Raw genomic sequence first — 22,806 nt, forward strand, 5'->3', positions numbered from 1 at the left:
CTTTTGCAATATCATGACAGTATAAACCTCTATAATAGTACCAACCTTTTTATAATTTGCTCAATAGTACCGTCTATACAGATATGCTTAGTCATGTAAATAGGTTATAGATGAAGTTGCATCAAAATATACTAAGAAATTTCACCAAGTCACAGATAATAATCAAAGCCAACCAGACAACATGTGGCCTGCCTTCTTAAGCTGTACACACGTAGCGTATAATAAAATTGGAAGATTTTTTAATAAGTAATAAAAACCAAGTCTCTTTAAAAGTGTGTGCATGTGCGATTTGATTTTTAACGTAGCTTAAACATTTTTCCAGGATCGCTATGATGTCTGCAGTATGGTAGTTGATAGTGATGTCTGGATCTGGGCATCATGCTGCTAACCTGTAGCATGTCTCACCCAGTCATATTAACCAAACACCAGGCCGACCAGTTCTAACACTTATTGCTTAGCGCTTATCGTGGCAGTTGATAGTACCATTTTATAAGTCTTGGTATGACTTGGATGGAGTTCGCACCTTCCGCATCCGAGGCGGACGCTTTAACCACTTTAGCCACATGAGCAGTCTCCTTAAATGTTATTAAATAATCTAAGCTCGGAAATGGTAAAATTGGTAATCCAATTTACGTCGTATATTACATGGATGTCTATAATACTCGAACTGATTCGAAAAGTTTGGTAATGTTTAATTTCATCGAAATCTGTTCTTATTAATACAAGATGGTTCAATGTCTCTCACTGAGATCGAATTCGTTACAGGCTTCATAGATTCAGACACATAACACATGTAAACAAGTTGTGATAGCATGCAGTGGATTGTTAACGACAAAGGTCGGACCTCCGCCGATCAACAAGCGCCTTCCCTCACGGCTAGCGTAGCTGAGAACATGCTTGTAAAGTGAAACAAAATCGTTCATGAGATACATTGATCACTAAGCTTTCCCGGCAGTAAAACTACTTTGATATTTATACGTATGTGGGTAATTTTGTATTTCTCATTGTAACATATATTTCTTATTTATAAATGTGTCCAGTGTTTTTTTTTTGAAGTTACAGGGAGCAGGAAAGTGACATAAAATAGGGATTTGTACGATCGACAGAAGCTATGGAGCCAGATATCGTTATTGCTCTTGATATCGGGAGCACGCACTCGGGATATGCATATCAGTTCACCAGCGATTTCAAGAAGAACCCTAGGGACATGTGGATAAGTGATAATTGGAGCAGTTCAAACAATACACATAAAACTAGCACGTGTTTGCTTCTCAAGAGCGAGACACTACATAGGATTGCTATTGGCGAAGATGCAGAAAGAGAATATTTACGATTATGCGATATAGGAACTGAATCTGAATATCACTTCTTCAAATACTTCAAAATGGTTCTCTATAGAAAGGTTAGTGGACTATATTAGAGTCTGGATGGTGTTATAATGAGGTATTTAAATTAGTTAATGAACCTATTGTATCGATTTCGAAACACTGTGAGATATAAATAACACATTTACTTTGCCGTTGTTGATGTTGCCTTAGGTGCCAACGGTACTTATTTTTGTATTTAGCTTAGTCATTCTGATCTACTTGTTTTGCTAACCGTACCATTCCTGTCTCGCCGAGTGGCCTAAAGCGCTCACCGTTCTGGATCACTGCCATCTCACCTCTGTCTGCGTGGGTTCGAGTCCAAGGCTCGGCTAGCGTGGGTATGTGGGAAAGACTGCCAGTAGCTTCTCGTGGGTCGGTGGTTCTTCCCTGGGTTTTCCAGGGTTCTTCCTCCACCAGTTATACTGGCTGCCATGTATAGCCTATCTTGTGCTGAAAAATGGCGTTAAATCCTAGAACAACAACAACAACTTTCCTGTCTCAGTTTAGTTATCTCAGACCACGCGCTCAGAACTATTTAAAAAAAAAGAAACCCTTGTTGTCTTCTGATGTGCCTGACGTAGTTGTACTAAAATAAAACAACAACAACAGCAACAAATATATAACAAAAACATAGTAACTTAAGTTAAATCCATCTTTGAGAACACCATACAAAAACATTTCGAGAGAGACAAAGACAATCGCATATGATGTCGAGCTTTTTGGTTTTATGCTTGTTCGTTCCACACAGCATGATCATTTTTATCCTATATGCATGCCTAGCTCGGTACATTTTTAAATCAGCTTCATTAAATGTAGCTAAAGCTAACTAACTAGTTTTAAATACTTCGTGTGAAACAAATTATATACTGTTAGCTACATTTAATGACGCTGACCTGAAAATGAGCTACAGATAGGATAAAATTCTCAATGCTGTGTGAAATGAACAATATAACAGAAAACACTGATCCATGCATATAGACTATAAACCTATACACTTCATAGCCTCCCAACTCTCTTAACAACTACGGAAAACTTAGTAACAGCCAGAAAAGTGTTATATAAAACATGCTTTTTCTAATTTTGTTAAGCATCTCCATTGTGCCCCGGTTGAATCAAAAATATACCTACACTATTTTATGACAAATAATACATTTACCAGCCAGAAGGAATCAATTATCCGTCAGCACATTAATCCATAAGCAAATTTCACTGTAGCACATACCATATTTCCAGGGCAGAAATATAAATGTTCAAAGAATCCGTGAACTTGAAAGTTTAGCACATGGTTATCAGCTAGAGTCCGTTTTTGGAGGTTCTATTATACACGGGGGTAATTTTACAATCAATATTAAGGACAACACAAGTATGTCACACACAGTTTCACCTGCTCCAAAGTAAAGAATAGTTATATACGATAATGACACAGATCTCTAATTACCCATGAATAATCTAAAGAAAGATGTTACTCTTCGTTACAGCTTGTACTAAGTACAACAACAGTAGCGCTGAGTAGCCAATAACGTTTTATTATTTACATTATAACTTTTCAAAATTGGAACAGATGAAAATAAAACAGTTTCTTGTAATAAATATTAATTATTTATTGTCAATTTAATATGACATCCATATATTAAATGTGATAATACCTCATTATTATGCGACGTTTTATGTTGTTATTGTTCCTTGGTCACGCGTATAAACTGTGTACTTCGGACACAACGGTCACACCACAGCCCTCATTAACAGTTTTATTCTTGCGCCGCATGTAAACATTGTACGTGAACACTAGTGCAGAATTCTTTTTACTTTAAAGGAAAAATATTGGGTGAGAAAAATAATAATCGTTGGGGTCTGGACAGAGACAAGGAAATCCCAGTCGCGGGGAGACAAATAATATACACCCTTGACTGAGATTTCCTTGTCTCGGTCCAAACCCCAACATAGATTCTATATATCACAGGCAATATATGGTCACATTAGCATACTTTTCTAGTGCCATTAATCTAGCCAAATGTTTAAAAGGCGAGATATAACATTCTGACAATTTGTTATTTGTTATTTGTTCTCACTATTCTCATTGACTGGAATGCAGAAATAGTTTTACCATTTCGCAACTATCATTTAGCTTGTAGTAAAATTTCGATAAAGTCAAAATTCCCGAAGAACCTACGCGCTCAAATACTTTCATTTGATTACCAATACTTTTTTATCATGAGTTGTTTTTATCAATATTAGAGGCATTTAAAATAAAAGACGTTTTTTTGCTGCAATTTTATTTCGTTAAGAAAGGCATTTGCTCATATGCATCTCTCCTTCATATCTAAAGGATTTCATGACTGACGAAAACCCGGAAAATCTAAAACTTGAAGCAGAGGACTACGGTGGAAGGCACATGCCATTTGCATTAGTAATGTCTAAATTCATTGAGGGATTAAAAGAGGACTGTCTCGAAAGATTTGACAGATATGATGGCAAACAAAAAGCGAGAGACAATGGGAAAGATCAGACAACCGATGCAGAAAGGAAAAGGGAGATAGATGAGAAAAAGATTAGATGGGTCCTTACAGTTCCTGCTATTTGGAATGATGTTGCGAAAGCTTCCATGAGGAAGTCAGCAAGTCTAGTATATTCATATCAATTTTTGTTTTATTATTAACGCAGTGTACTTTTGCTTATAAAGTAACTAATGTCCTCATACACACACACACGCACACACACACACACACACACACACACACACACACACACACATATATATATATATATATATATATATATATATATATATATATATATATATATATATATATATATATATATAAAGTGAAAATAAACTAGACTGAGGTTCAACCAAAATGCGATATTGTATGGATGCAAATGTTATTGTTAGAATGTTTCTCAAATCAAACAACTGAAGTTGAGATTGTCTAAAATGTCCGTCGTTGCCATTTAGCTACTGAGGCTGCTGAAAGTTTTATATAGTTTCATAAACTGTAATGCGATTCTTGACTAGAAAGAAGCATATATATAACTCAATAGCAAATAAATTGATGTCTATGCCATTTATTGTAAGCATGTTTACATATTTCCTCGTGTTGCACAGAGCTGTTTTTTAATTAAAGAAGACTTGCATTGGGATTACAATATAACTCAGAAAGAAAATAATGTTTGCGGTTGGGGAAAATAGTCAAGGATCTTAGATCAGGCATGCCAAACTCAAAGAACACAGACTTTAACTACTAATGTTGTTTTACCGTAGGCAGGTATTCCAGATGATCAGTTGATTATAGCTCTGGAACCAGAGGCCGCCGCAGTACATTGCATGTACTTATCCCCTCAGGAGAAGACATTTATGGGAGGACTGGGGAGTGTTGGGAACAAGTTTATAGTCGTGGATATGGGAGGTAACTTTGTATAAAGTTTATGGTCGTGGATATGGGAGGTAACTTTGCATAAATAATAGATTTAGCACGGCGATTCTGAAACTATAAAAGGATAACACACTTTTTGTATTTCTTTTTGGCGTTTGTCGAGCATTTTCCTTATTTATTTTTGCCTGAAGAATTCCGTTTTGGTACTTACATAACTACTGCTTATCTTGAATACATTTATATAATAAATTAAAAGTTTTTAGATATTAACTATTCCTATTGATCCATTATATAATTTATCTGACGAAAGTCATTATGTGTACAATTTAACTATTAGAGAAATTAGTGCTGATATTTAATTAAAAAATGGTTTTAACAGACAATAATGGACTTTTAACATGTATGAAGATAATGACCGTTTCGAAATCGATAAAACCGATCTTTGGATAGAAGAAAAGAATCTTGACTTCCAAAATATATATAACTTTCAAAAACAGTTTTTAGTAATATAAAACAGTTGATAATAAAACGTTTAAAAGGATTGCACACTTAAACGAGCTAACTGAAGGCTTTCTTTGATAAATAAGATGATTTATTTAGTATAGAAACACAATCCAGTTGCTGTAGAAACACAATCCAGTTACTGTAGAATCATTTCATATTCAAACCCATTCTCCGCCAATAATTATTCAAAAAGATCGTGTAGAATGTTATATTTATAATCCAACTAATGCAAGCAATTTCCTTTACCATTATTCAAATGAAAGATTACTTTCCAAATGTAAAAGAAATAATGGAAGTTTTCCTAATTATAATAACACTGATGCCACTAAATAATATCCTTCAATACGATGAATCAATAATATCTTACATTCACTAAGTAAAAAATCACCTTCAGCAGGAATCCTTTTCGTTCTCACTTGGACAAAGTTCTCACTGCAGTTGTCCATTTGTCATGGTCTTGGGCTATCTGTTTTTCCTCCTTCCAATACATGTTGATGTGTCTTGAGCTTGGTGTCCAAGGTTCTTCTGCAAAGTCGTGTCTGGTCGTATTATTTTGTGTTTGCCTTGAGTATTCCAATCCAGCCAAGGCAAACAATGTTGGAATCGTTACTCCGCATGGTATGTGAAATCCGTCTTCACTTATCTGGAATCCTACTTGTTTTTTGCTCAGCTTGGAATATATTGCAGAACTAGTCCTCTCCAAAATTAGCCTTGTGAGAATCGTGCTTGGTAAACATAGGGGCTGAATACCTCTCAAGTTCTGGCAGTCACTAAAGTCTCCTTTCTTGGGAATCGTAACACTCTAGCCCTGCTTTCTCTATTGTGGCACCTCTTCTTTCCTGTATATGATCAATCAAATTGTCTTCTGTAACTGTGGCATCTACTGTTAAGGCTCGTGGTAGGATGCTTTTTTGGGAGCCTGGTGCTTACCATTCTTGAGTTTCCCGATTGCTTGTATGACCTCTTCTCTGATATTGGGTCCTCTGTTGATGTCCAGATCCTCTCCATCTTCTACGACGGTTGAATTTTCCACAGACGTAAGCCTAATCAAGTTCATGATATGTTCCATCAAATCGTCGAACTATTCTGCCGGTTTTCTTAGGATATTCTCATTCTTTCTGCATACATGCTTGATTCTGTTTATTTTCCTCTCTGATTGATGCGATATATAACGTTGTAAATTGTTCTCTTGTAATTTATTTTCGCAGCTTTGTTTGCATCTGTAGCATCGGGAAACTCCAGCTTGCCTTTTCTCACGATCTTCTTTACGTCTTTATTCTTTGTCTTGTATTCCTCCTGAAGACGCTGTTGCTTTGCTACGGAATTTGCCCATACATGTCTCTGCACGCATTCGTGCGTGTCTTCAATCGTCCTAATTATATAATCTGACAATCAACTCTTGACCTCCTGTATTATGAAGTACATAATTTTTTCACAGGATAACTCGAATATGCTTCTAACCCATTCACAATTCTTTCTATGGGGACGCCTCCGGTGGCCGAATTCGGTATAGCGTCCGCATCAGATGCAGTGGGTCGCGGATTCAAACCCCATCCTAGTCATGACAAGGACTTATGAAAATGGTACCAGCAAGTGCCTCGCTTGGCGCTCAGCATTAAGAGGTTAGTGTTCGGACTGATTGGCCTGGTGTCAGGTTAATGTGACTCCCTGGGACATGATGCTACATGTCTCCGGCATGATGTCACAGTGCCTGACATGAATGTAAACTGCCACACTGCAGACGTCGTAGCGATATGACTGGAAATTTGTTAAAACTACGTTAAAACTCAAATTACGCGCACACACACATATACTTCTTTCTATGGAGCCACCGTCAAGGTCTGCAAGAGCCTGGAATCTATTGAAGAGGGATATCTCAAACTCCTGTTGTTTCTCAATAGTCGTGAGATTGGAGGTGTCATATCATGGGTGTCTAAAATCCAGTCTTGTTCATGCTATTGATTTTTATCTGTAATTTTGCCATCATTAACTCATGGTCTGATTCCGCATCTGTTCCACAACCTCTCAGATCCATCAGAATCATATTTCATCTGTGAGATATATTCTGATTCTTTGTTGCTCAATTAGGGTATCCAATACAACTTTGTAGATCACGATGGGAAAAAGTACCCTACTCATAATTAGATTGTTAAGTCCAAAGAAGTTACAATGAGCTCTCCCTGGTCATTCATCTATCTTATGCCCCTCTTACTTAGGATGCGTTCACGTTCGCTGTTGTTGCTGTCCACGTTTGCATTGATGTCACTTATCCCATGTGTGACATCCCACATTGTTACTGGCATACGTTTTCTGTAGCTACTCATCAAAATGCTTCTTGGCTTCCACGTCCGCATATCACTGCACAATGGTTATCATTTGGAATTTGCTTTTACTGGAAACAGTTGTCGATATCATCTGTGTTCCCACTCCATGATGCTTATTTTTGTTGTTTTGGTCAACATCAGTCCCAATCCATTCATGTGGTCTTTGTACTCGTTGGGTTGTTACAGATTTAAGTCATATCTCTCCTCTAGGGTCATAATATTTCCACAAAAGAAGAAAACTACGTATGGAAGCTTTGAAAATAGCCCAACCCAAAAATAAAGTTATCGAATTAATTATCATTCTGCATTCTTAAAATAATTTTCCTTTTCAGTCATGTGCTAACATACATACATGTAATATATGTGGGTGTCATCTACCTTTAATAAAGTGTAAAGTTACAAGTTGGAGTTCTCAGGCTCATGTATTTAATTATGCAGATGGTGTTTAAAATGTTTCGAAAGTCTTTATAAATGTGTTGGAAGCTTATGGACCTGCACAAGATGGACTGAAGGAATCTTAAATATGATTAGAGTTCATGACAATAGACCGACCAGCCTGCTAATGTCAGCGTATGGATGACGAATAAAATTTGCTAACAAAGTGCAAAATAACCATTGTAAGTGTTTGGTATTTTTAACAGACAGCATGTATACTTTTTCGAGAGTGAGAGTGGCAGTACAATTATTGACAAAATAACACATTTTCAAGAAAAACTGTTCTTCAATACGCTGACCAAACCGCTACGCAAATCGATGCAAACTGACAGCCTGTTTAAGGACAATCAGGTGCACCATAACTGCCTTGTAACTCGGTTTTATTGCAATTACATTACGTTGTATAATACTAATTTGGCATAGCTTCGCAGATATCCTGAGTAAACCTGAAGAATGTATTTCATTGCAAAATTCCAATCTGTTTTTATTAGAACCGTTCATAAAATATATTCTTTCATGCCAATAATAAAGATATTGTAGGTCCTCTTTTTGTATATACGTTCATATTTTTAGTCAATACTTGACCAAACAGCATCTAACCTTGCCATGAATTTGGTTTTTAAACGTAAGCAATAAGCACATTCTTTGCGTATTTAGGCTTTATGATAGTAGTATTCAAAGAAGCGTGTACGTATGATTGTGATAATAGTGACACATGCATACAATTCATTTAAATGTTGTTGTTGTTGTTGTTGTAGGGTTTAACGCCATTTTTCAGCACACGATAGGCTATACATGGCGGCCAGTATCAATGGTGGAGGAAGAATCCGGAAAAACCCCCGGAAAGAACCACCGACCTACGAGAAGCTACTGGCAAGCTTTCTCACATACCCACGTTGGCTGAATCCGAGACTCGAACCTACGCAGATAGAGGTGAGATGGCAATGATCCGTAACAGAAAGCGCTTTAGACCACTCGGCCACTAGAGGCCCTTCATTTAAATGTTAAAGCAGCACCAGTCCTCAGTGGCCTACACGTCACTTTAAGTAGATGTAAAAATAAACATTTTAAGGCTAGTGTTGAAACATTGTCTTTGCAACAAAAATAAATCATTTCTTTGGCAAGGTGATGGGCCTTTATTTTGTATCAAAAGAATAACTGAACGAGTTACCTCAAGGTACATGGAGTTCATACAATCATATGCAACTACATTCGTGGTGAGAAATTGTACGCATGCTGTAAATGAGACCTAACATTACTAAAATCTGCATTAAAGGTCCCTACCATTATGCAAGTACTTTTCTTCAAAAATTACATGCTTAAGAGTTTTGCATCAAACATGAAGAAGAAATTAACCTCTTTAAGACGAACAATTGTTTCCAAAGGCTACTTGTTAAACTTTACAGAGGTGGTTGTTTAAGTGGGTTTCTACAGTATTAATCTATTTTGACGTAATAAACAATCAAAACCAGTATGGAAACAAACTTATTTATTGTATACAGTAGAAACAAAGTGTAGAATACATGTAAATTAACCACATTACCATTTGCAGTGCTGCCAGTGAAGGTCAAGCAAACAATTACCTGGCATATTTCGGCTTATTAATTAAAAAGAACCTAAATCATATTGCAGAAATATCTCATGTACTAGCTGACAACTCTATTTCGCACTGCAATTATTCACTATAGGTAAGTGTTATAATAGAAATTGTGCAGATCACATTTGACCCAATTTTAATATTGAGTGTATTATTTTAAGGTAATGAGTTTGGAACTCTCTCTCTCTCTCTCTCTCTCTCTTTATATATATATATATATATATATATATATATATATATATATATATATATATATATATATATATATATATTAGGTTATTCTTCATCACATCAGAAATGACCTCGATATTATATAAAAGGTTTTGTAAAACAGTGTTTTAAATTTACCCGTATTTCTTAAATAAATACCATTTCACCACGCCAAGAAATCAAATATTCTTGAGTTCCTGGATATAGACTAATATATAGTGATATTATGCCCCTTCTTATATATCATAAGGAGGGCATATTGTTTGTTGCTAACCATGAAATCTGCATCTTTATTACCTGTAAGTCATAAATAGATGACATTTTAATTTTCAGATAATTACAGCAATGTATAATTACACATTTTTTAAATTTTCGTTTTACATTTTTTACCAAAACCCGCTAAGGAAGACCTGAAATTTTGTAGGCACAATGGTATGTAAATCTCCATTACATGCTTAAAGCTTCAGCTCGTTGCATTATTTTCTTTTAAAATGTTTATTATTTGTGGAGTGGAATAGGAAAGGTTTAGACATTTATTTGGTAGAAACGTTTAGTACAGTTGAAAAAGCAAGTTATACATAACATTTTTTCAGGTGTATTATTATGCAGATGTAGAGGAATTGATTGTATGTTTAGGCTGATACAGCAATTTTACCTTTTGTTTTACACATTCTTGAACGGTTTCGACTTAGACCGTTCTCACATAAAAAAAAACTGTAGCATTTTTGAGCAATAGTTACTGGAGGTAGTGAAATTGTCATTTTTAGTATTACTAGCTGTGGTCATATGCAGATGACTTGATTAGATTATGATGTAATGATACGAAAATCCTAGTAATAGTGGACACATATGAATAGACTGGACATATATTCCTTTGGTCTGCAGTGGGTTCTTGCTTGTTTTATCAGCTGAAATCTATAGGATTAGATGTAGTGCTAAAAAGAGATCATCTGTAAACAATATGACATTGGATTCATTGTCAGATTCGATTCATTATTGTGACAAAAATGCTTTCTTTTTTATCTCCTTTGTTCCAAGCACGTTCTCCACTTGAAAACAAAAATAACAAGACATCATCAGTTTCTGCCTGTCAATAGAGGAAAGTTTGTCATGGCATCCTGACAGTCTTTCTTTCGAGGCACTCTCTCTGCCAGGAAACATATTTCAAGTGCTGTCAAGAATGCATCTTTTCTTCTTTTGTCCATTTTTCTTGGTTTCTATTTCTCTGGAGGGAGAAAGTAAATAAAGATAAAAAGATATATTACAATAACTAAATTATAATTTCATAGAATAATAAAGACTCCATTATAAGAGTTCACCCCATTATTAAATAAGGGTTTCTCAATAGTACAGGTACCATATTCCCCAAAACTGTGAATCAGAAGTTTTAGTCTTAACGTCATAGCACACGCTGGCCTCAGTATTGTTTTCTTCCCTTTAGCAGATTCCTTCTCCATGATAGTATTTCCTTTCAGAACGTTATACCTGGCGTTTTGTTTTTCTTATATGGTTTATAAATGTTATGTTCAACAATGAAGATGTAAAATAAACTGTCGGATTAACTTGACTGATATTCAAAACTAAACAACTTTATTATTATTATTATTATTATTATTATTATTAATATCATTATTATTATTATTATAAGAATCGTGATGCTGCTAGTTTATTGTCATGTGTTTGGATCCCTTAATAAACTCCTCCTTGATAGACTTGCTCAAAGCATGCATGGTTTGGTTTGGTTTGATAGTTTCCATCACAGGAACACAAATATACTATTTTGTACAGTGGCAACTGGAGTTACCCGAGGACACATTATGGCAGCCATCCCGTGCTGATATAATGGCAGGATTCTAACCTGCACAGTTATACTTATAAATTCACGTATAGTTACATACGTTACGAGTGTATACATAGTGGTAGTAAAACTGATTTTAGAAATAAATGAATATTAGCTTCAAAATCTACGAGGTACAGTGAAATATCTCGGTTAAAACATTCATCGGAGACAACTTTTGTTGAGTTCATGAAAACCCATTGGACTATTTTGTTAAAACTAAATTAAACCTTCAATTATCTGATTATGTAGAGAAATTTTATTCACATTTAATTACAGATTTGGTTTCAAAAAGATCAGATGCTGTACCTATTGAATGTATCCAAAGTAAATAAAGATTAATGTATCACATGCATTGCTATTTTAAATTTCCTTAAAATTGAAATTTCACATATGCTACATATACAAATCAGTAAAAGGCATTGTGTATGCATTACGTTCCATTCCCTTACAAACAGTAGTCCCAGGTGGGCCTGAGAGGTCTTGTCAGACTGAAAAACTATATAAAAGAGCCCAATGATGTGGTAATTCGCAGTGCAAATTATGCCAGAATGATCTTTTATGACATTTAATATTTCCCTATTTTTAGCAATGGCAGCCTTATTCGATGGCAGGTTAACATCATTTGTTTATTCTTGAAACAGTTTCATGCGACCTCACTAAAATAAAGATTGATCTTACCGGTTGTTTCAGCCTGGTCTCTATCATTACTTGTACTAACGCTGCATATTGCACTTGGAGTGCCTTTGATGAAAATGTTTCATTACCAACTGACAAAACAGAATCCTGTTTGGTCAAAAGTTTGATTTACTTGAAAGATGAAAAGCTTATATAAATTCTAACATCAAATATTTTCACATGTTACTCCACATACATTAGGAGGAAGCATTAGGAGGATATCCTCCTAATGTCAGAGGTCCTCCTAATGTTGGTGTGTAAACATGGGGTTGTCCTCTTAGTTTAGGTAATGTGTATAATCTTCTTCCACTAAATGATTCAAAGCATTGTTATGATCGTTTCGATTATCTGATCAATATTACTTTGAAGACAACCATATTTAAGAAATAAAAATGTATTTCATGAGGATAAACATATCTATAGTTGTGCATATGAAAACTGATATAAAAGAGGTATTCTTGCATAGATAATATTTCAAACGCATTTGGTCTACTGTGATTTTGAACTTACCCATTCATACATTCTTCAGTTTAAACTTATCTTACTTAAGTCAGAAAAACTGCCGTAGCTTATTTGAATGCCCACAGTTGTGTCTGGCATAAACCATTTTAATGTGAAAAGAAAATTTCATAATGCACGTGTATACGTTGACCTTTTATAAGTTGTTATATTTAAAGAATCTGAATAAGGAATGCATTAATGTTTCGGTTATGTCCTTATTTACAACTCCAAGAACCTATGACGAATATATTTCGCAATATACCCCACTTGATTGACCATACTATTCCATCTAATATTTCACAATGCTTACTCTTGTACACAACCACTTGACTTTAACTAGCCAACCATAAATATCTCCAAACTTGTAAATATGTTGATTATTAGAAACTTGACAACACCTATTTACAGATCCTATGCAATCTACGTGACAGAATTTAAACAAAAAAATAAATACAGTTATGCACTAAAAGTAAAAAGAATGTATATATACATAGCACCTTCCCTCATACCGGAAAAGAAAGATGCCTCATGAATGACACAAAATATATAAACAAAGCACTATAGTACAAAACTACGTGAAAGTGCATCTTTAATCAGATTCCCATTTCATTTGATGAGCCTAATTACGAAGTTATATTACTGCAAGATCAAACCTTAACTTGAATATGCTGACCTTGACAATGTTTTACATTATTTCCTACAAATTTAACTTAAGCTCGAAGAAAACTCATTTTTAGTCAAGTTAATTGTCAAATTTGTCTCATGCATTCTAAGAAAGAATTTCCGGATAGTTTTCATGTGGTCTTTAATGGCGTCACTGTGTATAACGATGTCTTTGATGTATGCATCTAAGCCTTCTACATGAGATGTACCATGTTCATTAAACGCTTGAATGTTGAGAGAGAATTTTTCATACCGAAAGACATCACTTTATATTGGTAAAATCCACCCAGAAATGCAAATGCTGACATTTCGTTTGCTCTTCCGTAAGTGGAATTTTCCAAAATGTTCTCTACACGTAGAAATTGGTGACATAGTTTTCATTTCCAATTTTGTCAATGATGTCATTGTCGGTAGGTATTGCAAATGAATCTGTTTTGGTGACACTATTCAATGTCCTGTAGTCAGTGCACATAGGTAAAGTATTATCTGGTTTTTGTACTATTATACACGGCGAACTCCAATTAATTTGCTTGGTTCAATAAAATCATTATAAAACATATATTCAACTTCTTTTCCAAACATTTCTGCTGGAGAAGATTCATTCCGTAAAGATGCCGTTTCACATGCGTAGAATCTACAATTTTAATATCACGGTAGATTTTATTAGTTCGTGTTGAAACATCTTGAAATAAGCGCACATATTCACAAATCAGCTGTTTGTGTATGTAGATGCGAAAGTGTCTGGCCCAGGTTATTTCAAATTTCGGAATTCCGAAGACTGGTTATTCCAAGATAACTACAGTCTGATTGTAAGAACTTGCGGTAATGCGAATTAAATCCCAAATAGTCATAATAGCGTTATCACAAGTTGAAATATATGATCTTCCAACTGAATTCCAGTGATATTCCAAATAATTTCCAATATTGAATGCGTTGATGTACGTGCAATCTAAAATATGCTAATATGCTAGTGGTATGTAGTGTGACGATGTACTACCAGTGTATTGATGTAACACCCAAAAGTAGTAAAGAATATTAAATATATGTATTTTCCTCTATTGCACTCCCACCATTTTACTTTGAGTGGCTTATAAACTTTTCCCTTGTAACATTTGACATTTTCATTTTCTCTTTCTGTTTTTTTTTTCTCCCTTGTAAAGTAGTCACTCATAGAGAGTTATATGGTCGGCAGTGTAATTGAATGTGACTTGAACATGAATAATATAACGTTATCAGCAAGGTGAAGGTCAACCCGCAGCCTTAAAAACATGACTAATTTTTTAATCCTGCTTCCCACATAAATCACGCTGACAATATGATCATAGTATATAACAAGGAGCAAATGTAGTTCATATATTACAAAGCAGAAACAATCAAATGACCTTTAAAATTTTCGCACTTCCCTGTCATGCCACTCTCATTATTTTTATGGGATGAAACAATACACCCGATCAGAGATGGTAGTCTATTTTCACATTTATGTATATCTATATTATGTTCGTTAGTTTTATCAGCTTAATAGATTCTGTCATTATCATTTCGTTAATGACATTTATAATGTTAATATTATATGATCTTAGTCAGCACTTTAGAGAGGAGTCATGCATAGTGCTCACGATGTTTCACTTATAAGATTCGAGGTTGATTAGACTAGTTCAAGAAAACATCAGTGATGTGAATGAACCCCTTTAAGAATACGCTTATCTGAAAAATTGCCGTTCCTGATATCTAGCGCTAAACATCAAAATATGGGTGAATGTTCTTAACATTGACTTGAAAGTGGAGATCGGAGCTGGAAAGTCTGAATAATACCATCACCTGAGGTACTTGTACTTACAGTGTTGATAAACGAATATGAATATTCGAAATACTACTTCTACTACTATTACTACTACTACTACTACTACTACTACTACTATTACTAGTACTACTACTACTACTACTAATAATAATAATAATAATCATAATAATAAAAAGAAGAAGAAGAAGAAGAAGAAGAAGAAGAAGAATAAACAACCTATTTCCCAATATGTTTTTTTTTCTTCAAAATAAAAATAAACACATACACATATTACCAAGCAATGAAATATTTCTCTTAGAAATTGGTTTTTATTATTGTTGTTGTTGTTGTTGTTGTTGTAGGGTTTAACACCATTTTTCAGCACACGATAGGCTATACATGGCGGCCAGTATTAATGGTGGAGGAAGAACCCGGAAAATCCTCGGAAAGAACCACCGACCCTCGAGAAGCTACCGGCAAGCTTTCTCACATACCCACATAGGCTGAATCCGAGACTCGAACCGCCGCAGACAGAGGTGAGATGGCAGTGATCCGTAAAGGAGAGCGCTTTAGACCACTCGGCCACTCGAGGCCCCAAAATTGGTTTTTATGCAAGAAATTTGTTTTAGAATGCATTTTATCTTACTTTGTACTATACCAGTTCCTTTTAAGATTTAATAACATTTGTCAAATCATGTTTTGATGTATGTACAATTTAGCTAACAAAGCATGTTTAGAAACATGTAGTATAAATAACCTGTAACTACAGTCAGTGGGGAAGCAATCACTATATTTGCAGATTCAGAAGGCAGTAGCCGTCCCCACCCGTTCTGTCAAATTTAAATTTAGAATAAAATTTTCCTTAGCCGCATTTGATTAATAATGTTTGTTTTTTTTTAAGTCTGTCGTGAAATCTACTAGTCTCTGACATACGGGCTATTGTTAGTTTCACACCCTGAAAATGTATATAAACCCCATTTTAAGAATCTTGGATCGAAGTCTGGCAATTATCTAAACAATTTTAATTTAAAATGACCTTATTCCACTGTTTTTGTTATTTTAATAAAAATAACACCATTCTACAGTCTGGTATTTTTTATAAATAGCATTTTATTATAGTTTTTGGAACTTTAATTAAAATAACATTATTCTGAAAAATTGCTATTTTAATTAGAATAAGACTGTTCTAATGTTTTGCTATTTTATTTTGTTTCAAAAGTAACATTTATATATAGTTTGGGTATGTTACTTTTAAATAACGTTATTCTAAAGGACTTTTTTGTTTGTAGGGATGCAATCACATTTCACGCACACAATTAAGTTAATATCCTAGACACGTTAATGCCAGTGACATGCCTTTCAGCGAAAAATGAAAATACAATTTTTATGCTTCAAAAACGGTTCATTTCATCACTGTTTTAGTTTTCTGTACAAAATATAAATAAACAGTCATAAATCTGGTGGAAATTCATTTCTGATAATTTTGTTTTTTTTTTAAAAAAAATCTCCAGTCCGTTGAGCTTTGTCGGAGAGTCAAAACAGACTGTGAAATGTTGGATGTCAACATTACACTTACTCCTATTATTTTAACTACGAAGCTTCCTTTTTCACGCAAATTAGAGCGCATGAGCGCATTGTTAACATGCTTGTTTGCAGACACTGTCATTGTTCAGATTTAAGATTTCTTCTAATTGTTTGATGGTTACTTCTCACGTTCAGACTTTCTGATTGTTTGTAAATCTCCCAGCAGTGCGCGTCTAGTTTTGGAATTGCGTGATTTTGCTAGATAACCCGAGATCTTTATTTTCAGATTTTGAGAAACTGATCCATTCCTGAAAAGCCAAAATAACCACGTGACCTTGATGACTGCAATCAGCATTTCAAAATTACAGAATAATTCATTTAAAATACCGTTATTGCATTTTCTCTACTGTGTATTAACTTAGTACATAAAATTACTTTTTAAACGCAGAATTAATTATTCATAATAGTACGATTCGTCTTGGATGAGATACTTTGAGGGCAAATATTCATTTATTTAGTTTTAAATCATGCGTTGGAATTGCAGTGTTCTAACACATATTGATTTAGAAACTGTTTTGATTAATAACTGTATTGATTTACTGAGAAAATTCAAAGGTATTTGGACTTATAGCGTTATTGAAATGGTACCGCGAATTCATTTAAAGATAATTTTATTTAAAAACACTGTGATTCTTTCCTGGTGTTAGTACATAATGACAGAATACCTTTGGAAAGTATTTTAATTACTTTAAACTATTGGAATTGATAGAACGTAAAAACTCATTCACCAAACTATCAGTTATTTTTAATTCTTTGGCTGTGTTTCGTAGAAATAATAAATCAACATTTAAAACTACACAACACTTGCAGGTTATAGATTTTTCTTGTTACAGTGTTAAAGCCCCAGAAATATCTTAACATACTTTAAATGCAGGCGCATCGCCTTTGTAGTGGAAGCTAAACTTTTGCGAAAATAACAGTGTTGAACTATTTGTCTTAATGGAGTCTTTTAATCTTGTCATTTTCCCACGGAATGGATTAGCAAGGAACATGTGACTTAAATATGATATTAAAAGCAGGTTGCATTTACCAAAATTCAAAAGAAAACAAATATTTCATTTAAATGATTATCGACTTTATTAAAATAGTATGAACTTTTTAAACTTTGCGATTAGGTGCTTAATTTCTATTCAAATAATTTTGACAAATACAGCACCTTAGTGTTAAAACAAGTAGGAAACATTGTCATCTTAATTGGATTTCATGAACCATATTTATCCATCTTTTAAAATTTGTAATTTGCATTACAGCAGCAACCACACAATATAGGTATTATATCATTTAACCTACAAAAGGAGTTTTGTATGATAATGGTGTCTGCTGTGCGGTTTTGTTATTGTGACATAAAAAAACAACCGTTATATAGCTATCACGATTTAACAAAACAGAATATACCACGCCCTCCTAAACAGTAGACCAGTACACCTTTGCGTACGCACGTTTGACGTGAGCCTAATATGAGCCACTATTTTTGTTATTACATTCGGAGCCTGTATGAATGGGTACAGAGCAGCGATATTAACATAGTATGCTCCTATACATCAGTGATTATGAAATTCAAATAGCGCATAAATTGTGAGATCAAATGCAGTAATTTTTACACATAAATTAGTATTACCCACGTCATGATTGTTGCAGTAGCAATTGAGTTTGAAGCACTGTATCCACCTATATAATGTATCATGTATCTACCGTATTTTCGCGTATATTAGACGCATCCAATTATAAGACGCACCCATATATAAGACGCGGGGTTTGGCGATTTGTGTAAAAAATATTTTAAATAAGACGCCCACGAATATAAGACGCACTCGGCTTCGCGATCTGCCGAACTGAGCAAACCCTATATTGACTCCAGATGACATAGCGTTGATTTTTTAAAATAACTTATAAGTTACTAACGGTATTGATCTTATCTAATATTATTTTGTTAACTACTATTACATTATTGTTCCAATAAAGTTTAATCAAATCCTTTGAATAATTGTGTGTGTTGTTTTGTTCAAATATGTACCGGTAAAAATCCGTTTTCAAACCACGTGCATCAAAGTGGCTACCGGTACTTTCCTTTGTCATAAACGCAAATATCTCTAATGTTTCGATCACTCACCTGATGTAAACAAGGCTTTATTGACCGTTTTGGCTGGAGTTCAAAGAATTGTTTGAGGCAGGGCCGCAACGGTTATCGTTTGATCTTATCTTCCTGTAGGCGCTAGGCCTAGGCTTCAGCGGCTTGGGTTAGTATATACCGGTATATTCCGGTATATAGGGTATACGTGGGATCAGTCTCTTGTTATAAATAAATGAGTGATCAACCTCTTGAGCATTTATAAAATTTATAAAATTTTCACGATGACAAAGCGAAAATCATATACGGCCGATTTTAAATTAGACGTCATCAAGTTTGCCAAGGAGCATGGCAACAGAGCTGCACACCTTCACGCCAGCTGGTCGACAACGTCGTGCAACGTACGTAGAGGTGTGTAATTGGGTTCTCCGGGCACTGGAGAAAGTGAAAACAACAACAATCGTCAATGGCTTCAGAAAGTGTCGGATAATTCCAGAACCGGCCGCCGATATCAGTTCTTCGGACGACGAACCGGCTGCATCCGATACCACTGACGCCAACGAGGTGAGATTATCAGCGGCTATGGAGGTATTCGGCGACGAGAGTGAATTCGATGAAAGTTTCGATGGATTTAAAGCCGAAACTGATAACGATGAAGATGAAGATGAATAGATTTGTGTAAAAAAATAATTAGATAAGACGCCCACGAATATAAGACGCACTTAGGGTGCGGGGTAAGTAAAATTTAATATAAGACGCGTCTTATATACGCGAAAATACGGTAATCCAAATATATATTATTTCAACTTAAACCTCACAGCATCTTGCATATCTGTGTTAGGTTACACTTGTTTATGTGGAGGTACGAAGTCGTGAAAGGTAAAAGCGATAACGAAGGGAAGATACAATTGTGATAGTTGTGTTATAATCCACTTCTTCTCTTGTAGGTGGTACAGTTGACATAACAGCCGTCGAAGTATTGGAAAACGGCCACCTCAGTCAGATAATGATGGCTAACGGTGGTCCTTGGGGAGGGCAGTCAGTTAACGATTCATTTTCCCAGTTGGTTAGAGACGTCTTCATAACCAAAGATGGGACTTCATCACTTGCATGGTGTAAAAGAGCTGATCTTTTCGAAATGGAACTTGAATTTGAGAGACAAAAGGTTGTCATAAGAAGAAATAAAAGGCCGGAAACATCATGGATAAGGCTTCCTCTGCCTAATGAGGTTTGGTCTAAAGCAAAAGACATAATCATCAAAGATGACAGGCACATATATTCCAAATACTTTAATAAGACAAACAGTGGCATACACTTCAAGCCAGCAATTATTTCAGAGATACTTTTAAATGAGCCGATGAAGTTGATACTTGCCGACATTCAATCTATAATCAACAAAGAAAGTACTAGAAGCATTGAGAAGGTCATATTGGTTGGAGGCTTAGCGGAGACACATATCGTCCAGACGAAAATTTCGGAGGCACTTCCACACCGGCGCATACAAGTACCATCCAACCCTTTCTTTGCGGTCCTCGAAGGAGCTGTTTTATACGGCCAAAAGCCAGACATCTTTAACAGCAGAATTTCTCGTTTCACGTACGGAATAGGTATACATATACCATTCAACCCCGAGGAGCATCCACGGGAAAAGAAGATAGCAGATAGCTCTGGTGAGATTTGGTGCAAAGATGTATTTAGTATTCATGTCAAGAGGAACCAGATCGTGTCCTTAAATGAAGAGCAACCAGCACAAGTGTATGAACCGTTTGAAAAGCAAGAAACAAGCATCAGGTGTAATATCTATCAAACGGAGTCGCTAAATCCTACATATGTCACAGAAAAGGGATGCAAGAAAATTGGGTCCCTTGTTGTTGAAATGCCCGACCTTACTGAGGGAACAGAAAGAAATGCGCTAGTAACTATGATTTATGGGAGAACTGAACTGGGGGTGAAGGGCATTGATGTAACCACCGGAAAAGAATTTAAGACAAATATAGTTTACGATTAATTTTCCCGCACCAAAGTTTATATGCTCTTTTATATGTAGGTAAGGAAATCAGGATATGAAAATGAAAGTAAATATTTTGTTGTCAACGATAGTACATCGATTTGACGTTTATAAAAATAAAAAATGGATATTAGATCCATTAATTGGCCAATGGGTGCATCTCAGAATAATTAGTACTTTGCTTGCTTTATGTCTCCACTTGAAAACTGGTATTTTTGCTGTAAAATATTTAGCAGTAAGATACCTAAACCGAGCATAAATCATTTGCATTTTGTGTATTGACAACTTTAGACACAAAGTATGTACTTTACTAATGTGGGCGTTATTTTAAGCACAATACATAAAAGTATTCTGTACTTATGCGTAAGAAAAGATAGGAAAAATGTTGCATTTCAAGATATGTTTGATATCTTGTCCCATGTTCTTAATTTGCAATTCATATTTACTTGTATAAAATATGCACCATCATGTATTAAGAGGTGTGAAATTACACAAAAACTTATTTTCATCAAAGTCTGGTTTAAAGAGGATCTTTTGTTTGTCTAAAACGTTTTAATTAGAGTTTTAGCTTTCTTTAATCATATATTAAGAAGTGATATGGCAGATCAGAAAATCATTTTGCTTTGCATCATTACTTACCAGATTTATGAATGTACGGGTCTGGAACATATGGCCAAAATTGATCTTGTCAGACTGTCAGCTAACGATAGCCCGCCGTGAAGCAAAGAAATATTACAATGTAGAATATAATTCGTAGAATGCAACACAAATATTAGTCACACTTTGAAGCTCAGATTTTAAACTACATTCGTTTTACAGTGTGCACAAATGCCACAAGTAATGATGAAAAGAAATATTGCTTGAAGAGGAGACTCCTCATTTCAGGCCACGAAATATTTATCATAATAAACGTGTAGCAAGTGAGAGAAAAGTAGAGATTAGTGTCATAAAAATATAATATAGAAGAATTTTTAGGGGAAAATACAATATTGTTACAAAAACAAACAAAAAATATGAGAAAAACCAGCAAAAAGTAATAACAAAAACAAACAAAGACAAAACAAAACGACAAAACTTCAAACAATTAATGAAGCAAAAGCAAGCGAAAAACAACAAAACAAAAAGTAGCAACAACCGCAACCATTAAAAAAACGCGTTCATGCCATGGTATGGCTAACTAACACCAAAGATTAATTTGTTGATCTGCCATACCAAAGAGGAAGTATACATTTATAATTATTCAATCCTACAAAAAAGCAGCACTATTCAATTTGTTTCTTTTTTCGTTTGTACGTATTCATGAAGCAAAGTAATGTAAACAAAAAGAAATGGCTAAGAAAATTTTCATCCAAACAATAGCAGAGAAGATGTATGCACGATGATTGTTCATTTTCAGACAGGGCTCTTCACATAGTTCCTAACTGTAAAAAAGGTATGAACAATACATTCGCATTTGGAATAGGGGAGATAACCTATCTACAACACCTAATACCCTGATATTAGTTGTGAATTAGACATTAAGCCGCTTAAAAAGCACACTATAACATAATATATGATAAACAGTACTTTCTGTGTGAGTTAAAGATAACACGTTATTTCTGCCACGTCCAGCGAGAAGATCGCTTGCATGGAAGATATGGTAAAGATTTTAGATGAAATAAGTAAAATGAATTGTGTTGCGAAGTAACACAGAAAATATCTCATAACCTTGGGTGTAATTATTTGTACAATAACGTTTTGAAAGGATCCCTCTACAGCACGTGAATGCTATGGGTGAAATTGATTGGCCATACTTTCATCAACTGTTCGGCGTTCTGTACTCTGGCAGTGGCCTCCAATAACTGTTCGGTAGTTATTTCGTATAGAATGACGTTATTTT

General features: G+C 34.8%; 1 protein-coding gene across 1 annotated transcript; it reads left to right on the forward strand.

The window, feature by feature from the left end:
• Window positions 1-1,068: 1,068 nt before the first annotated feature.
• Window positions 1,069-20,927, forward strand: LOC149775446 (heat shock 70 kDa protein 12B-like). Its single transcript, XM_089943483.1, has 4 exons — window positions 1,069-1,402; window positions 3,694-3,990; window positions 4,627-4,771; window positions 19,867-20,927. Exons 1-4 carry the CDS (start codon window positions 1,112-1,114, stop codon window positions 20,925-20,927), a joined length of 1,794 nt encoding a protein of 597 aa, XP_089799609.1. The 5' UTR covers window positions 1,069-1,111.
• Window positions 20,928-22,806: the final 1,879 nt, after the last annotated feature.

This window comes from Sinohyriopsis cumingii, chromosome 19, assembly GCF_028554795.1.
Source record: "Sinohyriopsis cumingii isolate HCF-2022 chromosome 19, ASM2855479v2, whole genome shotgun sequence".
Classification (NCBI taxonomy): domain Eukaryota; kingdom Metazoa; phylum Mollusca; class Bivalvia; order Unionida; family Unionidae; genus Sinohyriopsis; species Sinohyriopsis cumingii.